This window comes from Sebastes umbrosus, chromosome 5 (genome assembly GCF_015220745.1).
Source record: "Sebastes umbrosus isolate fSebUmb1 chromosome 5, fSebUmb1.pri, whole genome shotgun sequence".
Classification (NCBI taxonomy): domain Eukaryota; kingdom Metazoa; phylum Chordata; class Actinopteri; order Perciformes; family Sebastidae; genus Sebastes; species Sebastes umbrosus.
The window spans coordinates 36,169,173-36,187,671 of record NC_051273.1 but is presented as its reverse complement, the minus strand read 5'-3'; the positions used below and the strand labels follow the sequence as shown (position 1 = coordinate 36,187,671).

General features: G+C 42.2%; 1 protein-coding gene across 7 annotated transcripts in view; it reads left to right on the top strand.

Annotated features, from left to right (window-relative positions):
* The window catches only part of ptprfa (protein tyrosine phosphatase receptor type Fa), a 454,009-nt gene that overhangs the window by 291,595 nt on the left and 143,915 nt on the right, over positions 1–18,499 (top strand). For 5 of the 7 annotated variants that reach the window (XM_037768968.1, XM_037768972.1, XM_037768971.1 and 2 more), the window contains one exon: positions 3,151–3,456. The exons of the other annotated variants lie outside the window; for them this stretch is intronic. In XM_037768968.1, coding sequence (XP_037624896.1) covers positions 3,151–3,456 — 306 coding nt within the window. The remainder of the gene's footprint in view (positions 1–3,150; positions 3,457–18,499) is intronic. 7 annotated transcript variants of the gene reach the window in all.

The window sequence follows — 18,499 nt, the reverse complement described above, 5'->3', positions numbered from 1 at the left end:
TTCGACAGTCGGAGCAGGTGACGTAGTATTGATAGAGTGAGAGTCCGCTAAGGGCGGGTGGGAGGTGTGGTGGATAGGTCAAACAAACACAAGTCTTTCAACTGGTTGTGTTGCCTAAATCTAACTTCCTGTGAAAACAGTAGTTTATTTTGAAAGGACACTATGCATGTAACGAGCATATATTGACACGCCGTCCCCGGTCCGTCCAAAAGTAATGCAAGAGGGGTACCCCTTGCCGAAGGGCACTGTCCAAGCGGCGGTATTTGATGAGTTGGGAGTGAGAATGTGTCTTGTGAGATCATGAGATGTAGTCTCCCTCCAAAATAGAACCTCATTCAATCCATGCAATCATGTCTCTCAACATGCCATCACTTTGTTTTTATCCCAATCCTAATATCTCCTTGTGGGTTAGATTCTTTCTTTTTCTGTCCAAATCGTAATTCCTTTTCTCTGATGGCCACTCGCCTCTACTCCAACTTTTGGTATAGTTCATAACTCTGTTTCTATTTGCGACTTTAATCGGCTGCCGTGCATCTCCCACTCGTGGATCTCTGTCTCTTTGATCTATTGCACCCCTGCATGGATGTATCCAAAGGTTCTCGTATGTGTGATGGAATTACGACTGCTCTTGTGCGTCTCTTTCAACTCGTCACAAGCACCTGTGCTGCAGGCGAACAAACCAGCCTCCAACACTGTTCAAACAGTAACCTCGCTGGGTCCACACGCTCTGCTGGGGCTGCTGAGCCACAGGCAAGCACGATAACAGTCCCCTGTGTTATCTCTCCCACCTGCTCCACACTCATCTCAACTGTTGGTTTTGCTGCTGTATTTTGTTGAATCCTGCTCTTGTGTATCATTGTGCATACACGCATTCATCTGTAGTGTCCCTGTTTTACTTTTCAGTTGGTGAAACCTCACACTGTGTTAGTTACATGTCTATGTGAGATCATTATTGTTGTGAGGTAGCTAGAGTGTGAAGTGTCACCCATGTTTCTGTCTGCCCTCTGGACTGTAGAGATGATGTGTAGAAGAGGATAAAAACACAAACAAATCCTAAAATCCCCAACAATGAAACATCCAGTTTCAACCCGTCTTCTAAAAATGAGATTCATACGCAACTAAGTTGATTATCAATATGGTTCGTAGAAAACATTATGCTGCTAAAATTGCATTTTTTAATTAACATAAAGAGGAAACATATTTATATACTTATAAATTACTTATATATTTAGACACATTGTGATTTATTACAGCTTCAATCTTATTTTTTTAAGTTTAGTCACTGGTTAAATCGGTAACACTTTATAATAACCATCATTTAGAAATGGTAAATTGAGAGTTAATTAAACTTAAGTTATTTTACTGTAAACATACAACAAAATGATAATGAATAATGTTTACTGATTATTAGTAATGCAATAAATTATGCTATTCCAACAGTTTATTATTAACTATATTATACATATATATATATAGTATATATATCTTAAAAGTTTACAAATCATCTGGTAATCATTAACAAATACTTAATATAGTATATAAAATACAATATATATAAATATAATTATGTGTGCAACAATAAACTGTTAATAAATATTGTGCTAATGTAATCAGAATGTAAATATTGTCTCTTATCAACATACATTATAAACTATTTATTTCTTATTGCACAACTAATGATGAAATATCGTGAATTATAGCGTTACTAATAATAAGTAAACAATAATTATTATTTAATTGTTTGTTAACAGTCAAATTACTATTAACTAAGTTTATATAACTATCAATTTATCATTTATAAATGATGAACAGAGGGCAGCGGCATCATTTGTTTATTTCACAACAATGACCCGCTAGCTGTACATCATCCCGCTTATTACACGGCTACTTACTGAAGAAATCTATATTTTTACACTAAACCGGTCCGCCAGAGTCCGACATCAGAACTGTGCCCATAGTAACGGTCTGTTATACATAGAAACGGTCTGTTATACATAGAAACGGTCTGTTATACATAGCAACGGTCTGTTATACATAAAAACGGTCTGTTATAAAGAAATAACAGACCGTACAAGGCCGTGATTGACCAATCAGAATCGAGTATTCAACAAAGCTGTGCAATAAAAAAATGTTACTGTACAATCCTTTATTGTATTCACTCAGGTTATTACTGAGATCAGCTAAAAAACAGTCTGATGGGTCAAGAAACGTGAACAGTCAGACTTTCAAACAGGTTGGAAACAAACCTCCAGATTTGGCTCCAGGCTGCTTAAGTTACTGTAGTTTGTCTGTGCAGTGAGCGATCATAAGCAACATTTCAGATGTGCTCACTCTCGGTTTGACCTCCGGATAAAGTGGTTTAGATCATCTAAATTAACTGTTGGTTTGTTCTCAACCTGTCGTTTCCTTACCGTCTGACTGTTCGTTTTCTTGCCGTGTTGAACTTCTTTTTAGCATTGATGCCGCATTCCCAGATCTCAGCATTTGGCGTATCATTACTGAAGAAAACGATAGGCAAAACCACAAAAAAAAGACTAAAGATGAAATGAAATCATCCTTTATGGTTGGTGAAAGATTGTGGTCTTGGTTAAATATTGAAAAGGTCAATGTTTGCTTGATTTGGTCACTTTTTCAATATTTAAACCAAGACCACAATCTTTCACCAACCGGGTTTTTGTAACCTAAACCTAACAACGGGTGACCCGATAGCCAAGTGGTTAGGGTGCATACCATATGGGTGCAAATGCCCTGAGCAACGAACCCCTGGTTTGACTCCCGGCTGGCCGGACTGATTGCTGCATGTCATTCTCCAGCTCTCTCTCCCCCACATTTCCTGTCTCTTTCCACTATTACTGTCAAATAAAGACATACAATACCCCTGACAGAATGACTTCTGTGAAGTACAAAGGTGTCACACTTCCTGGATTAGAAAAAAACAATGCCATTGAACATAAGGCGAGCTGCAATTATGTTTTCTCCAAAACCAAATGGTGAAGCAAATTAGTAGGATATATAAACAAAATGTTTAGGACGTAGGCTAGCCAGCCAACTCGTCTGCACATTATCTCTCAGCAGTCCAGATGGTCAGTTGCTCTGTCTTCCATTATCCACCCTGCTTGACCATTACCCTCCCTCCTCCCCTCCCATCAGCCCCCTCAGCCCCTCCCCAGGAGGTACGCTTGCTCAGCGTCAGCTCCACCAGCATCACGGTGAGTTGGGTGGCGCCGCCCACAGACAGCCGCCACGGGGAGATAGTGCGCTACTCCCTAGCCTACCGAGCACTCACAGGGGAGGACGTGAAGCGCCACCAGGTGTCAGGGATCGGTACGGATGTCACCAGCTACGTGCTGGAGGACCTGCAGAAGTGGACTGAGTATTTGGTGTGGGTGAGGGCTCACACTGACGTCGGGCCCGGCCCGGAGAGCTCCGCAGCCTGCATCAGAACCCAGGAAGATGGTATGTTGATGGTGTCATATGGAGCAGCCTGAGCTTCCCTAGATATACTAACCCTCCAATACTCTCTACTCTGCTCCTCTCCTGCTGCTGGCGCTCAGTCTCACAAGCTCTCACTGAATGTGTGATACTTTAAAAAGCTAAACAGGAGTGAAATACTTTTTCCTAGAAGAAATTAATTAGATTAGTGTTGGCATAGCTGACAAGTGGGGAACTGCCTCAGGCTTCCAGACCCTTGACCCTTTTCTGGTGAATTTGGTATGGGAACATGTACCTCTAAAACACAGTATCAACTGAAATGATCACAAATGTAAGTCAGGTCCTGCAATATCTTCTCTCCAACCCTGTCTCCTACAAAATTACGTTCCCATACAACTAAACTGTATTCTCAATTCCGTTTCGAGGGTATTTTCAGTTATAGTCACATTTTTAAACAGTTTTAAACACGTGGTTAAAGCTGAAGTAGGCCAGATTGGAACAAATGTGATTAAAAAAAGTTATTTTTATAAAACGGTTGCTATATCGTGACAGTAGTGCATGAAACAGGTAACCTGAAAAAAACATGTGCCTCTGTGTCCTCCGGTGCTCCTAACGGCATCTGAAAGATTTCACAGACCGGAGGAAAACAAGCAGTAAGAGCTGATCTGAGGTCTGCTGTCCATCTGCTGTCTATGAGAGCCAGCTGTCAATCACTCACGAACTCCGACCAAACGGTCAAACTAGGCAGCGCTGATCAAATATGAATCAATATTCTGTTACTGTAATGCCTATTTCTCTCCTCAAATGTTTTCAGAATCATCTGGTATGTAGGTACTTTATTAATCCCCGTGGGGAAATTTCTGAGTTACAGCAGCAATGATAGATCAAGCACACAACAAGAACAAGAATAGAATTAAAGCCGCAAGCGGCATTTCGCGGGTTATAGCCTTTCGCGCTCAAAGCGCCCCCCCTAGTCGCCGATTTGAATGAAACTTTCAACGGATGTTTCAGCTACTCTTGTGAACATATGCTGCAAGTTTGGAGACGATGGGCCAAAGGCTTGGGAAGTCAGGTCTATTGATGTGCTGAGTCCGCCCCTTAAAAATGAATTGGTCAATATCTTCACAACACAATGACATATCAACAAGCTTTATGCAACCTTTGATGAGCCTGGTCCAATAATGATTCGCAGAAAATATGCCAGCAATCAGACCTACGGTTTAGGAGGAGATGTCAAAAATGTGTTTTTCAAAGAATTCAACATGGCGGAAAATCTAGTCAGTGGACTTTCGTGGTCCAAGAGACTTTTTTGTAGAGCACAATCAGCAGCACATGTCTGTCAAATTTCTAATTGATGGGACGTATGGTGTGAGGGGGCTGGTCTTTAAAAATTTTATAGCGCCACCATGTGGCCAATTGTTTTCATATTTTATGTGAAGCATTATGACATCATGTACAGTTATGGTACCAAGTTTCATGTCTCTAGCTCGTTCCAGCTCACAGCAAATTGAGCAAAGGCATAATTTAGCATAAAATGCTGAATAGGCCACGCCCACATGCACCGATCAATATCACACTTCAGATCTTGGTTAATACTTGCCCTCAGAGTATGTGCACCAAATTTGATAAAATTCTGTCCACCGGATCTTGCGATATAAGTTTTTGACAGTTTTGGCGCCCCCTATGGGTCAAGCGGACAATGCTTTGGTACGCCTATTCCCAAACATGTACTGAAGATATCTACCAAGATTTGTGATGATTTGACTAATGGTCAATGAATTATGGCCAATTTCCTGCTAAGCTCCGACCATTGAAAAGTTTGTTGGTCAACAGATTCATAACGCAATGAGGTATCAACACGCTTTATGCAACTTTAGACTACATTAGTCCAATGATGATCCACTGAAAATTTGGTAGAAATCGGACCAACGGTTTAGGAGGAGATGTCAAAAATGTGTTTTTCAAAAAATCCAATATGGCGGAAAATCTAGTTAGGCGGACTTTAGTGGTCCCAGAGGCTTTATTGTAGATCACACGGAGCTGCACATGTCTGTCAAGTTTCAAGTCAATCGGACTTACGGTGTGCGGGGCGTGGCCTTGCCAAAATCGCATGTTTGGGCGTTAATTACAGCGCCACCATGTGGTCGATTGGGGTCATAGTTCTTGGGAAGCAGCTGCACATCATTTCCAGTTAGTGTGCCAAGTTTCATGTTTCTAGCTCATTCCAGCTCACGGCATTTTGCGCCTATTCGGCAGACAACAAATAATAATAATAATTAAAGCTGCAAGCAGCGATGATCGGGCCCTCGCCCACACGCGCACGTCGGGGGAACGCGCACGTCGGGGCACGTACATGTCTTCAGGGCAAGACTCTTATAAAACATGTCAAATTTGGGGAAGATTGGACAATGTACAGCCAATTTACAACAACTTCCTGTTTCCTGTAGGGGGCGCTATGACTATCACGCATAATACCACATATATGTCTTCAGGCCTGGTCCATTATCCAGCTTGTGAAGTTTGGAGCAGATTGGACTATGTAAAGTCAAGTAACAACAGCCTCCTATTTTTTGGCGAAGAAGCTTTTTCGCCGCCACGCCACGGCAACACGGTTCGATAACTTTTTGATCTTTTGATAAGTTTTCATCCCAAAGGTCTTAAGATACTACTGACCAAGTTTCAGGTAGATGTGATTAATTTCTGAGGCAGAGTACATCAATGTGTACAACATGATATTTCCTGTTACCACTAGGTGGCGCTATGACTGTGAGTCAAAATTTGCATATGGATGTTGTCAGACAGGGACCTTTATCAGGCATGAGACATTTGGAGCATATAGGTTAACGTACGACAAAGTTACAACAACTTCCTGTTTGTTGGCGAAAGGCGCTCTTTCGCCGCCACGCCACGGCAACATGGTTCGATAACTTTTTGATCTTTTGATAAGTTTTCATCCCAAAGGTCTTAAGATACTACTGACCAAGTTTGAGGTAGATGTGATTCATTTCTGAGGCAGAGTACATCAATGTGTAAAACATGATATTTCCTGTTACCACTAGGTGGCGCTATGACTGCGAGTCAAAATTTGCATATGGATGTTGTCAGACAGGGACCTTTATCAGGCATGAGAAATTTGGAGCATATAGGTTAATGTACGACAAAGTGGTAGTGGCTATAACCCTAATAATAAATTCACACAAACTCAATAGGGTTATGCCCCTTCGGGGCTATAACCCTAATAAGAATAAATAAGATCAAAAATAGGCATTAGCAATAAATACTCTTAAAAGCTGGTTAGCAAGTGCCAGTACTAATGTCCAATTGTGATGCATGTCTGACTGCACTGGTGAATGGATGAGTAACAGTGTGTGTGTGTGTGTGTGTGTGTGTGTGTGCGTGTGTGTGCGTGTGTGTGTGTGTGTGTGTGTGTGTGTGTGTGTGTGTGTGCGTGTGTGTGTAAGTGGGTGGGGGGGGGGTCTGATGGCAGTGGGTAGGAAGGACCTTCTGTGCCGCTCCGTGGTACACCGAGGTAGGAGAAGTCTTTTGCTGAATGTGCTCCTGTGTCAGGCCAAAGTGTGGTGAAGTGGGTGGGTGGTGTTGTCCATAATAGCCAGCAGCTCTCTCAGCCACCATACCCACTGGGTCCAAGGACAGACCCCGCCTTTCTTAACAGCTTGTCTATTCTGCCGGCATCTGTGGCTTTAATGCCGCTGCCCCAGCATACAACAGCAAAGAAGAGGGCACTTCCCACCACTGAGTGATGGAACACACTCAGCATTGTCCTGCATACACCAAAGGACCTGAGCCTCCTGAGGAAGTGGAGTCGGCTCTGGCCCTTCTTGTGTATGGCCTCAGTGTTCACACTCCAGTCCAGCTTGCTGTCCAGGTGCACTCCCAGGTACTCATAGGACTGCACCAGTTCCACCTTCTCCCCCCCGACGGAAACAGGGATGATTGGTGTCTTAGTCCTCTTAAAATCCACCACCAGTAGTAGTAGTAGTAGTACAAGTAGTAGTAGTAGTAGTGCACGGTTTAGCTGTAAAATGAGAGAGTTTGTGACGCGGCCAATCTGTTAAAGGAACGTTAAGTTCCCGTCACATGACCAGAGCACAGCCAATAGGAACGCTCTCTCTCAATGAAATGACCTGTGATTGGTCAAAGTCTCCCGTCACGGGCTAGATGTTCTGAAGCCTGAAAACAGAGCCATGAGGAGGAGCAGAAGTCTAGTTTTCTCTCAGAGCACTTGAATTACAATATGCTGAAAGGTTATTATGCGATTTCTGCCCAATGATGCCAAAAATATACTGACTACTGCAGCTTTAACCTTGTAAACAAAAATGCAACAAAAGTACTTGGTTAGGTTTAGTAAAAAATATCATGGTTTGGCTTAAAAATTACAACATTTGTTACATTATTAAACTATGGACGTAAATTAAAATAAGTGAACGTTGACTTTTAGCTCACACGGGACACGAACAGCGGTCTCCTGGGTTTGTTTGACCCACCCGCCCTCCCGACTCCCTGACCCCCCGACCTCCTACTTATATGGACTTCCGCAGGCTGTAATTAGAAACATATTCTAATGTAATGTAAATCTAAATTCAAATCCAATTTTATTGTCACACATTGTACACAGCAAAGCACAGCACAGCACACAGTGAAATTTAACTACTGCATTTAACCCATCCTAGTGTAATTGGAGCAGTGCACAGCTACTATACAGCGTCCGGGGAGAAGTTCACACTCCGTACTTGGTCCGTGCGGGGACTTGAACCCGTCATTCTCCGGTTCCCAAGCCAAGTCCCCATGGACCGCGCTACTGCCTGATATGTCAAAAACAAATGTAATCTGCGATAAAATGCGTTCCCCTTGAAATGTAATTCACAATGCAGTTTCATTGTATGTGAATGTCATTTTAGGAGACAGGGCTAGTTCTCTTTTGTCTACCTGTCTTTTAAAATGATAAACATGGTTCTTATTGAGGAGCCAATTCCAACCCTTGACCTTAACTAAGTTATTTGGTTCATATAATTAAATTTAAATTGTTTTTCCTAAACATAATTTGTTTCCTAAACCTTAACTTGTTTTAACACTGAACTTCAACACTAAACTTACCAAACTCTGGTTCAGTTGCCCCTAAGTGTAGGATTTGAAATGTTCTAACATTGCTGACTCCAGGCAGTGATGCACCCGCCAACCGATCTGTTTAAAGTCAACGAAATTACAAGAAACTCTCGTCCCAAGACTATTGGTATGAGCACCGAGCAGTGGTTGCTGGAGCCTGGATAAATGCTATACACAAGTTGCATGAGTTTTGAGGATTGTGTTTGACCGGTCGGAAACATCCAGTGCTGCAACTTGGCTTGGGCCTACAGACAGTTCTACCTCTGAAGTAGGGCCAGGAGCCAAACCTAAACCTATACTCCAGTGATTGACATGCAGATAAAGTTGCTCAGTTGCTGAAAAGGTTCCTGGGGAGTCCAAACAGTGAAAATGTGCCAATAGCATCAATTTCCACTGGATTTTTTTCATTTTTGCATAAACAAAAACTTGTGCCACTAGATTAATTAATAACATGCTAAAACTCAGACAATTTTAGGAGTTAAATTCATACTAGCTTTTTATTCAGCACTCGATTTACGTCCAGTACCAACATTCAGTCTTATTGCAGGCAGTAGTAATGAAGTGAAAGGAGGTCAAGGTGTTGGATCATGTAGAGCAGCCAACCTTAAGGTAATTTCAGCCATCAAAATTTGTCACTGACCTTAAGCAAGTGGTTTGGTTGCCTAACTTCAACCATACCTTAAAAATGTTTATTTTTCCACAACCATAATCTTTTAATGGCATTAGATGTAAAAAACACATCAAATTCTACACATAGGGGCATTAAACAATGACTTATTTAAAAAACAATGACCTTACCCTTTCTTGAACCAAATATTATGCCCAGTTTGTATTCTTTCTATACCGAAATCTCTTTATATTTCATGGTGGAGAGACGTGATTATAATCACAGCAAACGTTTTCCTTCATTTCACAACATTTTGTGAGTCTGCTTTGTGAGACTTCTGCTGCCACTGATCTCCTGCCTGCCTCTCTCTGTCAGTCTGCTGTCTGTTTCCCAGCATGATGACGTGGTTTTAGCTTGCTGGTCTGCTGCCCTGCCAGGCTAAGTTGTCTGGAGAACAGCCTGAGTGGCAACATGACATGCTTTATCTCTGTCTTCAGTCAGATAGTTGGTCTGAATGGCCACTTTCGGTGTGTTTCCACTGCGTGGTACGGCTCTGCTCGACTCGACTCGACTCACTTTTTGGTACAGGTGCTTTTCTCTATGCTGTGTTTCCACTGCAGATAGTAGGCGGGATTGTCAGCTGATTGGCATAGCGACGCCGCCTGAAACTGCCTTGACATCACCTTCAACTGGACACTTAATGAATTATTTCATCAGCAACCAAACGGAGCAACGCTGCTCCTCGTTGTAGTGCACACCATAGTTTTGCAGGCTGCCATTGTCCAACTATAGGTCGAGTGAATAAAAAACTGGGGTTTGTGCAGCATGTCCCATGTCACGCTAGTGACGATTCTCTTTGACACAATCAGTGGTCTGCAGTGTGTTAACTCCACCTTCTAGTATTGACTCAGCTCGCTTGGCACCTTGACTGAGGTGATACTAAAAAAAGTACCAGGTACTATCCATAACTTTTGCTGATGGAAATGCAAAAATAGCTGTTCTAATGTGTAAAGAACTGAACTGGACCATAGACTGTCTATAAAGACGGACGACATTACAGCTCCCCAAAAGTGAAGCCAAAACATCTCTATCGCCCCCTGGTGGCTGGCTGCAGTGTAGGTCATAAACCACGCCCCCTCCATGTTAGCAGATGGGACATGGGTCAAATTAAAATGTCAAAGTACACGTCAAATACATTTAACCCAAAGATTGTTTTGGTCAGATAGTTCTTATCATGCTGATGTACAGTATGTCCAAGTGTTCATTTTTCTGATAAGTTTGGTTTGAATTAGTTATTTGATGCTATAAAAAGGGGGTGAAACATCGTGACTGACAGCTGTGATTGACAGCTGCTCTGAGTGAAATAGTTGCTGAGCTGGAGGCTCGGGAATTTTACGAGGGAGGAGATGTAACTTTAACTTTCCATAACTGTCACGAGTCTGTGTAATAGAACATATGTCAGTTTGATCATACATGTAGTCATAGAGATATTATGATTAGTTGTTGTGTCTTTCGAGCCAAACGTATGGTGCTAACAAATAGCAGCTAGGTGGCTCATGGCTAACAAGCCACGGCCTTGCTCGGCTCGTGGTTGGCTCAGGCGGGTGTGTGGGTGGGACCTCAATACAGGCCCATCACTACTGCGTCTGTTAGGCTATTATCAGTTGCTATAAGCCCCATAGATGTGGGTCAACAGGGGCCTACTACACCCACTTGTAGGTTTTATCATCTATTCACATGGTAGATCACCGAAAGAAGGTATAAAAGAACACAACAGCGACCTCTAGTGTCCGTAAGTGGAAGACAAACTCCATAAGGGGAGGAGGTTGGGGATGATGGATGGGACACAAAACACGGGGCTTTCACCCTAGAGACCGGAGTTTGTAATCCATGTGAAACCAACAATGTGTATTTGTGTATGTAGTTATTTTAACCCAAAAAACAATGTTTTTCCCTAAACTTAACTGCTTTTTTTTTTTTTTTTGCCAAACCTAAAGAAGTTATAGTTGTGTTGCCTAAACAAGCCTTTTTGTTTGTGTCTAAAACACGTTTCATTCAGTTTTACAACATGTTAGAACGTGTTGCTTCTAAGTTTCACTTTCACTTTTACAATGTAGTAGGCACAGTAGGCCCCTAATGACCCACATCTGTGGTGCTTATAGTGACTGATAACGTCTATTTAAAGTGGCAGTAGGCAGTATATTTTTGGCATCATTGGGCAAAGGTTCCATAATAACCTTTCAGCATATTGTAATTCAAGTGTTCTGAGAGAAAACTAGACTTCTGCTCCTCCTCATGGCTCTGTTTTCAGGCTTTAGAACATCTAGCCTGTGACGGGAGACTTTGACCAATCACAGGTCATTTCAGAGAGAGAGCGTTCCTATCGGCTGTGCTCCGGTCATGTGACCGGTACTTGGCGTTCCTTCAACAGATTTTACAATGGCGGAGGCGTCACAAATAACCTGATAACAGTCGATAACAGTCGGGTGACTGGGCAGACAGGCTCCAAATATCCCGGATACGGCTTCCCCTTTGTACAGTGGGAGGAAGTGGAGACGTCTATATATATATACAGTCTATGAACTGGACTGCTTAGTGGAAACGCAGCTTATGCTTCAGTCCATAGGGAGGTTCTGCCATTTGTAGCACACATTCATTATTACTGTCGCTGCGGGAGACAACTCAAAGCAGAACGCAGCACAGCTTTAAGACAGACACCAACACAGGACAACAAATCCATACAAGAGGATTCACCTTTTTTTGAGGGAACAGTTGGCCATATCATGACCAATGAGGGCGAAGAGTAATGGGCTCTTTTCTGGAGCCACTAGAGGAAATCAAAGTATCAAAGGATAAGTCCTATACAATGTCAGGGAGGCTTAGAAAGTATCGCAGCATAGTGTGGAACCTCTCCTCTGTTAAAGCTCACTGTTCTGACCAGCTCAGGCCTCTTTCGCTGCTTACAAATGAACTCCAGCTCTGCCTTTGACATTTTCCTGACTCTTTCCTTTCATTTCCCTCTTAATCATATTAGTCCTACCAATGTCTGGATTCATTTGACTACCTCTTGCTCTTATTGTGTTTAAATTGGCTGTGTCTCAGTGGTAATAATGAGAGGAAAATGTATTGTTAGGACTTATCTGCTGGCTGTTTATTGATTTGTTAGAAGGATTGAAGCTGTCTGATCTGGTAAAATGTGTTTGTTTTTTTCTCGGTGGGGCTCATTCTCAAGATAATTCCGTAATTCTAGTATGATATAGACAAATCTAAATAGTTTCCTTCCCCACTCCAAAGCACTGTGGAGGTGGGGTGGATTGCCACATTTAATTTAACTCCAATAGCATGGGGTCAGTCACCAATTTATGACAAGAACATTTTTTACAGAGTGAAGACTTTATTTTGACCAATTGTATTTTTATTTAACCATGACCAAAACCTAATGCTTGATCGAGTCCCAATTATTTAAAGAAATAGTTCAGCATTTTGGGAAATATGCTAAATCTCTTTCTTTCTGAGAATGAGATGTTCAGATTGATATTATCAATCTCGTGTCTGTGTTAAAGGTGTAGTGTGTAGGATTTGGTGGCATCTAGCGGTGAGGTTGCGGATTGCAACCAACTGAAACTCCACCCGTGTGCCAAGTAGGAGAACTACGGTGGCCTACACAAAAACCCCCCCTACACTGACCTTACCCTTCCTTGGGTCCTAACTAGGGCTGTCAAAGTTAACGCAATAATGACACGTTAATGCAAAAAAAATTTAACGCCACTTATTGGTGGCATGTGATTTTTAAGTTGTAACGGGCTCAGTTTTAAAGATATAGAGTACATTTACTGCCACCATATGAAACAAAAAAAAATCGGTGCCAACCATGTCGTACTAGCTTTTCGTGAAGAACGCTCCAAACTTACACTAAATTGTGGCGTGGGAAAAACTGTCATAGCCATATTCAAAGGGGTCCCTTGACCTCTAACCTCCAGATATGTGAATGTAAATGGGTTCTCTGGGTACCCACGAGTCTCCCCTTTACAGACATGCCCACTTTATGATAATCACATGCAGTTTGGGGCAAGTCATAGTCAAGTCAGCACACTGACACACTGACAGCTGTTGTTGCCTGTTGGGCTGCAGTTCGCCATGTTATGATCTGAGCATATTGTTTTATGCTAAATGGAGTACCTGTGAGGGTTTCTGGACAATATCTGTCATTGTTTTGTGTTGGTGATTGAGTTCCAATAATAAATATATACATACATTTGCATAAAGCAGCATATTTGTCCATTCCCACGTTGATAAGAGTATTAAATACTTGACAAATCTCCCTTTAAGGTACATTTTGAACCAATAAAAAATGTGTGATTAATTTACGATTAATTATCATTAACTATGGACAATCATGTGATTTATCGTGATTAAATATTTTAATCGATTGACAACCCTAGTCCTAACATTTGTTTTTCTTTTTTATCTGGACAGCACTTTGTTATGAGTTAACCACTGAATTTTGGGATTTTAGAGACAAATGTTAATAGTGTTGGGAGCACTGTTTCCTTTCTTTCCTCTAAAGCTCTAACCCTCTCCACCTGCTGTCCTTCTCTCAGCTTCACTCTCTCTCTCAGCCTCTACCACCCACTGAATTTTAATCTCACACTCTTTTCATCTCTCTCCATATTCCTTGCACCCCGTTTGACTTTGAGCTCTCATCGCTGACTGGATTTCTTCAGCATCTGTCCATTCTCCACACAGACTGTGGAAACTTCCTCTGTGCTCTGCCCACAAATTCTCCCCCAGCCCACACCAGTGTCAGCCCGGTGCCTGAGTATCACTACACATTCTCACTTCGCTCCCTGAAGAAGAATCTTACAGCACATCTCTGAAGGCTGCTGCCTCACTATTAATATATTTTAATAAACTTTAATTAAGTCAACTCTTTTATAATCAGTGAGATTCAGCATGTTTTCCCCCAATTATATTATTGGTCTTGATAGTATTGGCACAGAGTAGCAGTCATTTTCCGTAGTAGATTTCTGTCAGGCCTCCACTTTTGTACGTTTAATCACATGCCACAGTCATTTCCCCGCTGCCCTGACCCAACAAGCCCCTTGTGTGAGCATAGTTTCCCTCACGTGTTGAGTCATAGACACAGAACTACAGTCAAAAAGGTCAGAATCGCAGGTTCTCATGTGTATTATTTGTTTTTCATGCAAATAGAATCTGAGTGAGGGTTCTCGTAGGCTAAATGGTCTCAATACTTTGCTGTCATTCATTTGCAACCCTTACTCCTACAAAATGACGTTTCCATAAAACTAAACTGCGTTCTCAATCACATTTCAAGGGAAACGTATTTTCTCCAGAATTGCGGTTGCAAGATTGTTGTATGGGGAAAGTCATTTTTAGGATACTTGGCTGCATGGGTTTGTACAATCTAGCTGGATTCATGACCTTGAAAACTTGCAGCCCAGTCGCACAGTAGTTTGTGAAATAGTCACGAAATTTAATGTATTGATTTGTGTACATAGACACCTTTTTCCGTGATGGTCAGCACAGTTGTATGTAATCCATGTAATTGTGAACCGGGAAGTATAGAGAGTGGCAAAGGCTGCGTAGGGATGAGGTCGGAGTGGATGGGAGGGTAAAAAAACACAGGACTTTCGCACAGAAGACTGGTGTTCGTGTCCCGTGTGAAACCACCAGAAAAAGTTAATTTATTTGTCACGTAACTTCCGTACTTAAGTTACAGCACCTCCGGAGTTATTTTAACCCAAACTGCGATCTTTTCCGAAACATAACTAAGTAAATTGTTGCCTAAGTCTAACCAAGTCAATTTTTCCTAAACCTAACTAAGTAGCTTGCTGCCTAAACCTAACCAAGTCAATCTATTCCTAAACTTACTAAGTAGTTTGTTGCCTAAGCCTAACCAAGTCAATCTATTCCTAAACCGAACTAAGTCGTTTTTTTGCCTAAGCCTTACCAAGTCTAACTTTTCCTAAGCGTAACCAAGTCGATCTATTCCTAAACCTAACTAAGTAGTTTGTTGCCTAAGCCAAACCAAGTCGGTCTATTCCTAAACCTAACTAAGTAGTTTGTTGCCTAAGCCAAACCAAGTCGGTCTATTCCTAAACCTAACTAAGTAGTTTGTTGCCTAAGCTTAACCAAGTCAGTCTATTTCTAAACCTAACCAAGTAGATCTTTTCCTAAACCTAACTAAGTAGTTTTATTTTGAAAAGACTGGAGCAGAAATTGACACGTGCTTCATGAAAAATACTTCGTTAAAAGCCGCGCTGAGCGTTACGAAAAAGAATGGACATTTTGTGTCTATGTACACAAATCAAATAGATTAAATTTCCTGACTATTTCATGAAGTGGATATGTGATGAACACACGACACAAGGTTTATTCAGTGACCTGCCAGGTTTTAAAAGATATGTTTTTGAAGGAAACGGCTGCTTGTTCCCGCTGACTCAAATGTGACTGAATGTAAAATAGAAGCACAGGCAGGTTGAGTGAATGGCGTCCTCGCTAAATCAATCAACAGTCGGACAATTACGCGCGGTTTCCAGTGTTTTCTAAAATGTGTCACGTATCTATTTTGTATATGCTCTAGGAGAAAGTAATTCTATCAGCCCCTGCCTTTGACTGGCTGCTGCTTGCCATACTGTATGTACTTAACATTTCCTTCAAGCTCTGGAGTGGGTGGTGTTCAAAGATGTGAGTAAATGCAAATGAGTCACAGCAGCATGTTGAGGTCGTTCAGGTTGTGGAGTTCTTTAAGGCAGGCAGAGGGAAGAGAATGTAGGCAGACACACACTGGACACAGATAGAGAGAGAGATACAAAGGAGACAATTAGTGGCTGCCTCGGCATTTAACAGCTGCTGCAGAGAATCCCCAGCAGCCACAGACACATGATCCGGCCTCATGCTGTCAGTCAGGACGGCCCTGCAAGTTTAACACCACCATGGACGATGTAAACCTCACAAAGTCTGCAATAAGCATCACCCGTCTCTGTGGGAAGTAAATAAAATTGTGTCCACACCCGCGGTGCAGTTATGTTAGTGTTAGTTTTAGTGAATCTACAACATGAAAACTCCTGCAGACAAGAAGACTTTTACAAAAAGGAAGTCAGCCAAGCAGGTAGACACAGAAGACAGGACACAGAAACAAAGTCAGTGCTAGTCCACAGCCTTCGCTGAGACGGAGATGATCTTATAGATCTTACATTTGATTTATGGTTCAAATCCACAATCCTTCAACCACCACGGATGGATGACCTGCATGGATGGACTACGACAGAAACGTTTTGCTAACCGTCATTAGCACTCACTAATGCTGGCATCCAAACAGATTGATTATCATCCAAACAGATCACTCTGCTCTGTGAGATAAATGCAACAGCACGGACGTGCTCACTTTAATGGGACAGGGAAACAATGGCTTATTATAGTGTCAGAGTATGTCCACACTAAACCAGCTAAATCTGAAAACGCAGTTTATGTGAGGAAAAAGATGTGCAGTCACAAATGGGGTGTTTTTTGTAAAGATCTCATCTAGAAAAACAGTTAGGCTAAGATTATTCTTTTCCTATTCTAACATTTCGAGAGAAACTTATTTTATCGCGGATTACGTTTTGTTTTACGTATCACAAATACGTTTGTAATGATAGACCATGAAAGTCTGCGCAGGGAGGAGGTCAGGGTGGTGGATTAACACAGGACTTTCACCCAGGAGACCGTTGTTCATGTGAAACCAAAAATCAATGTTCACTTATTCTAATTTACATCTGTAGCTTAATATCGTAACAAACATCGTCATTTTAAGCCAACCATGATATTTTTTTGTTAAAAGTACTGTTTGTAAGTCCTATCACGTATAAATCATTGCGGGTCAGTGTCCCATGTGCGCCCGCATCTGGCTATGCTGTTCAGACTCAGACTCCAACACAAACTGAACGGAAGCACCAAAACCTCTTGGTTGTATCTAGTGAAGCCCGTCTGTTAAACAGTGTTAACTCTTCCTGCTTCAGCCTCCAGACCGCGGTCAGAAGACACAGAGGAGACTGTAGCTTTGGTCTCCAGGACCGGAGTCTCTGCTGTACTCTGCTCCTCTGCCTGCCTTCACTCACACACCGCGCTCGTTCTCACTCGCTCTCTGGCTCCACCTCTCACGTGCATGCGCGCACACTACGCACTGCAGAAGACTGAGTTTAGCTCTGAAAATATCTTGTGAATATTATATAATATATCTTGTTTCCTGCTGCTGAGTGAATAGACGGGGCTCCGGAGGGAGTAACGTTATCGTTTCGGACCAAAACTCCGGTGTCTTCCCTGTTCCTTCTGACCGCGGTCGGGAGGCTGAAGCAGGAAAAGCCAACACTAGGATCAGCATTGATTCATGGAGAGACCTTCGTCTGGTCAGCTAACATTACTGCCAAGCAGCTGAAATATAGAGTGATTTTGTTTTTTTTATTTGACGTGTGTCGCCTCACTGTTTTGAGCGACGCTCGTTCATGTCTATGTAGAGCGAGCGCGAGCAGCAGGATGCTGACTTTCGCTGACTTAACGGCCACAGGTGTCACTGTCAACAAGCAGTTTCTGATTCCTCCATAGAGCCCCTTTAATTAAATACAGTTGTACCGACAGAAAACAGTAGAGCACAGAGGTCATTTCCCTGATGTGAGGCAGACATTAAGGACTGGCAGTAGAGTAGGCGGTCCTTAATGCGGCCCAGGACACATTCGCGTACACACTGCTAAAAGAATGTGGCCAGATGTGGCCCAGACCACCTCCAAATATGGTCTGAAAGATCCGATCTCAGTGCGTCCTCAATGCGTCCTGAGTGCGTTCATACCTGTACTTAGAGCTGTCCACCTAGAGCTGAACAGGCTGAGAACTGAGAACTGACAGACTGGAGGCTGTAGGGACGGCTTTGGGAGGGGAGAGGAGGGAGGGGTTTTATTTTGTGTGGTGTGTAAAATGTTTTAAATTAACAGCAATGTTGAAATTGAAAAATTATGAGACTTATTTTTACAACTGAAATAACATTTTGGTTATTACAGAGAGATGTGAACGGTACCCAACCCTAACCATACTGGTCATGCAGATATTTGAGGAAATCAGAATTGTAAAAGCATGTTGGCATTGGATGTAAAAGTAAAAGAATCATTCATCATTGATGTTCGTAGCTGGTGATAAGGTTGCCCAAGATGAATGAAGTGTAAATGAGTTATCTCCGTAATGAGGCATCAACCGAAGAGGCTACAGCAGCACCGGACATCGAGTAGATGCTAATATTTCCTGGTTACTAGACTGACTTCAAAGATGTGTTTAGTCTGCTGCTGT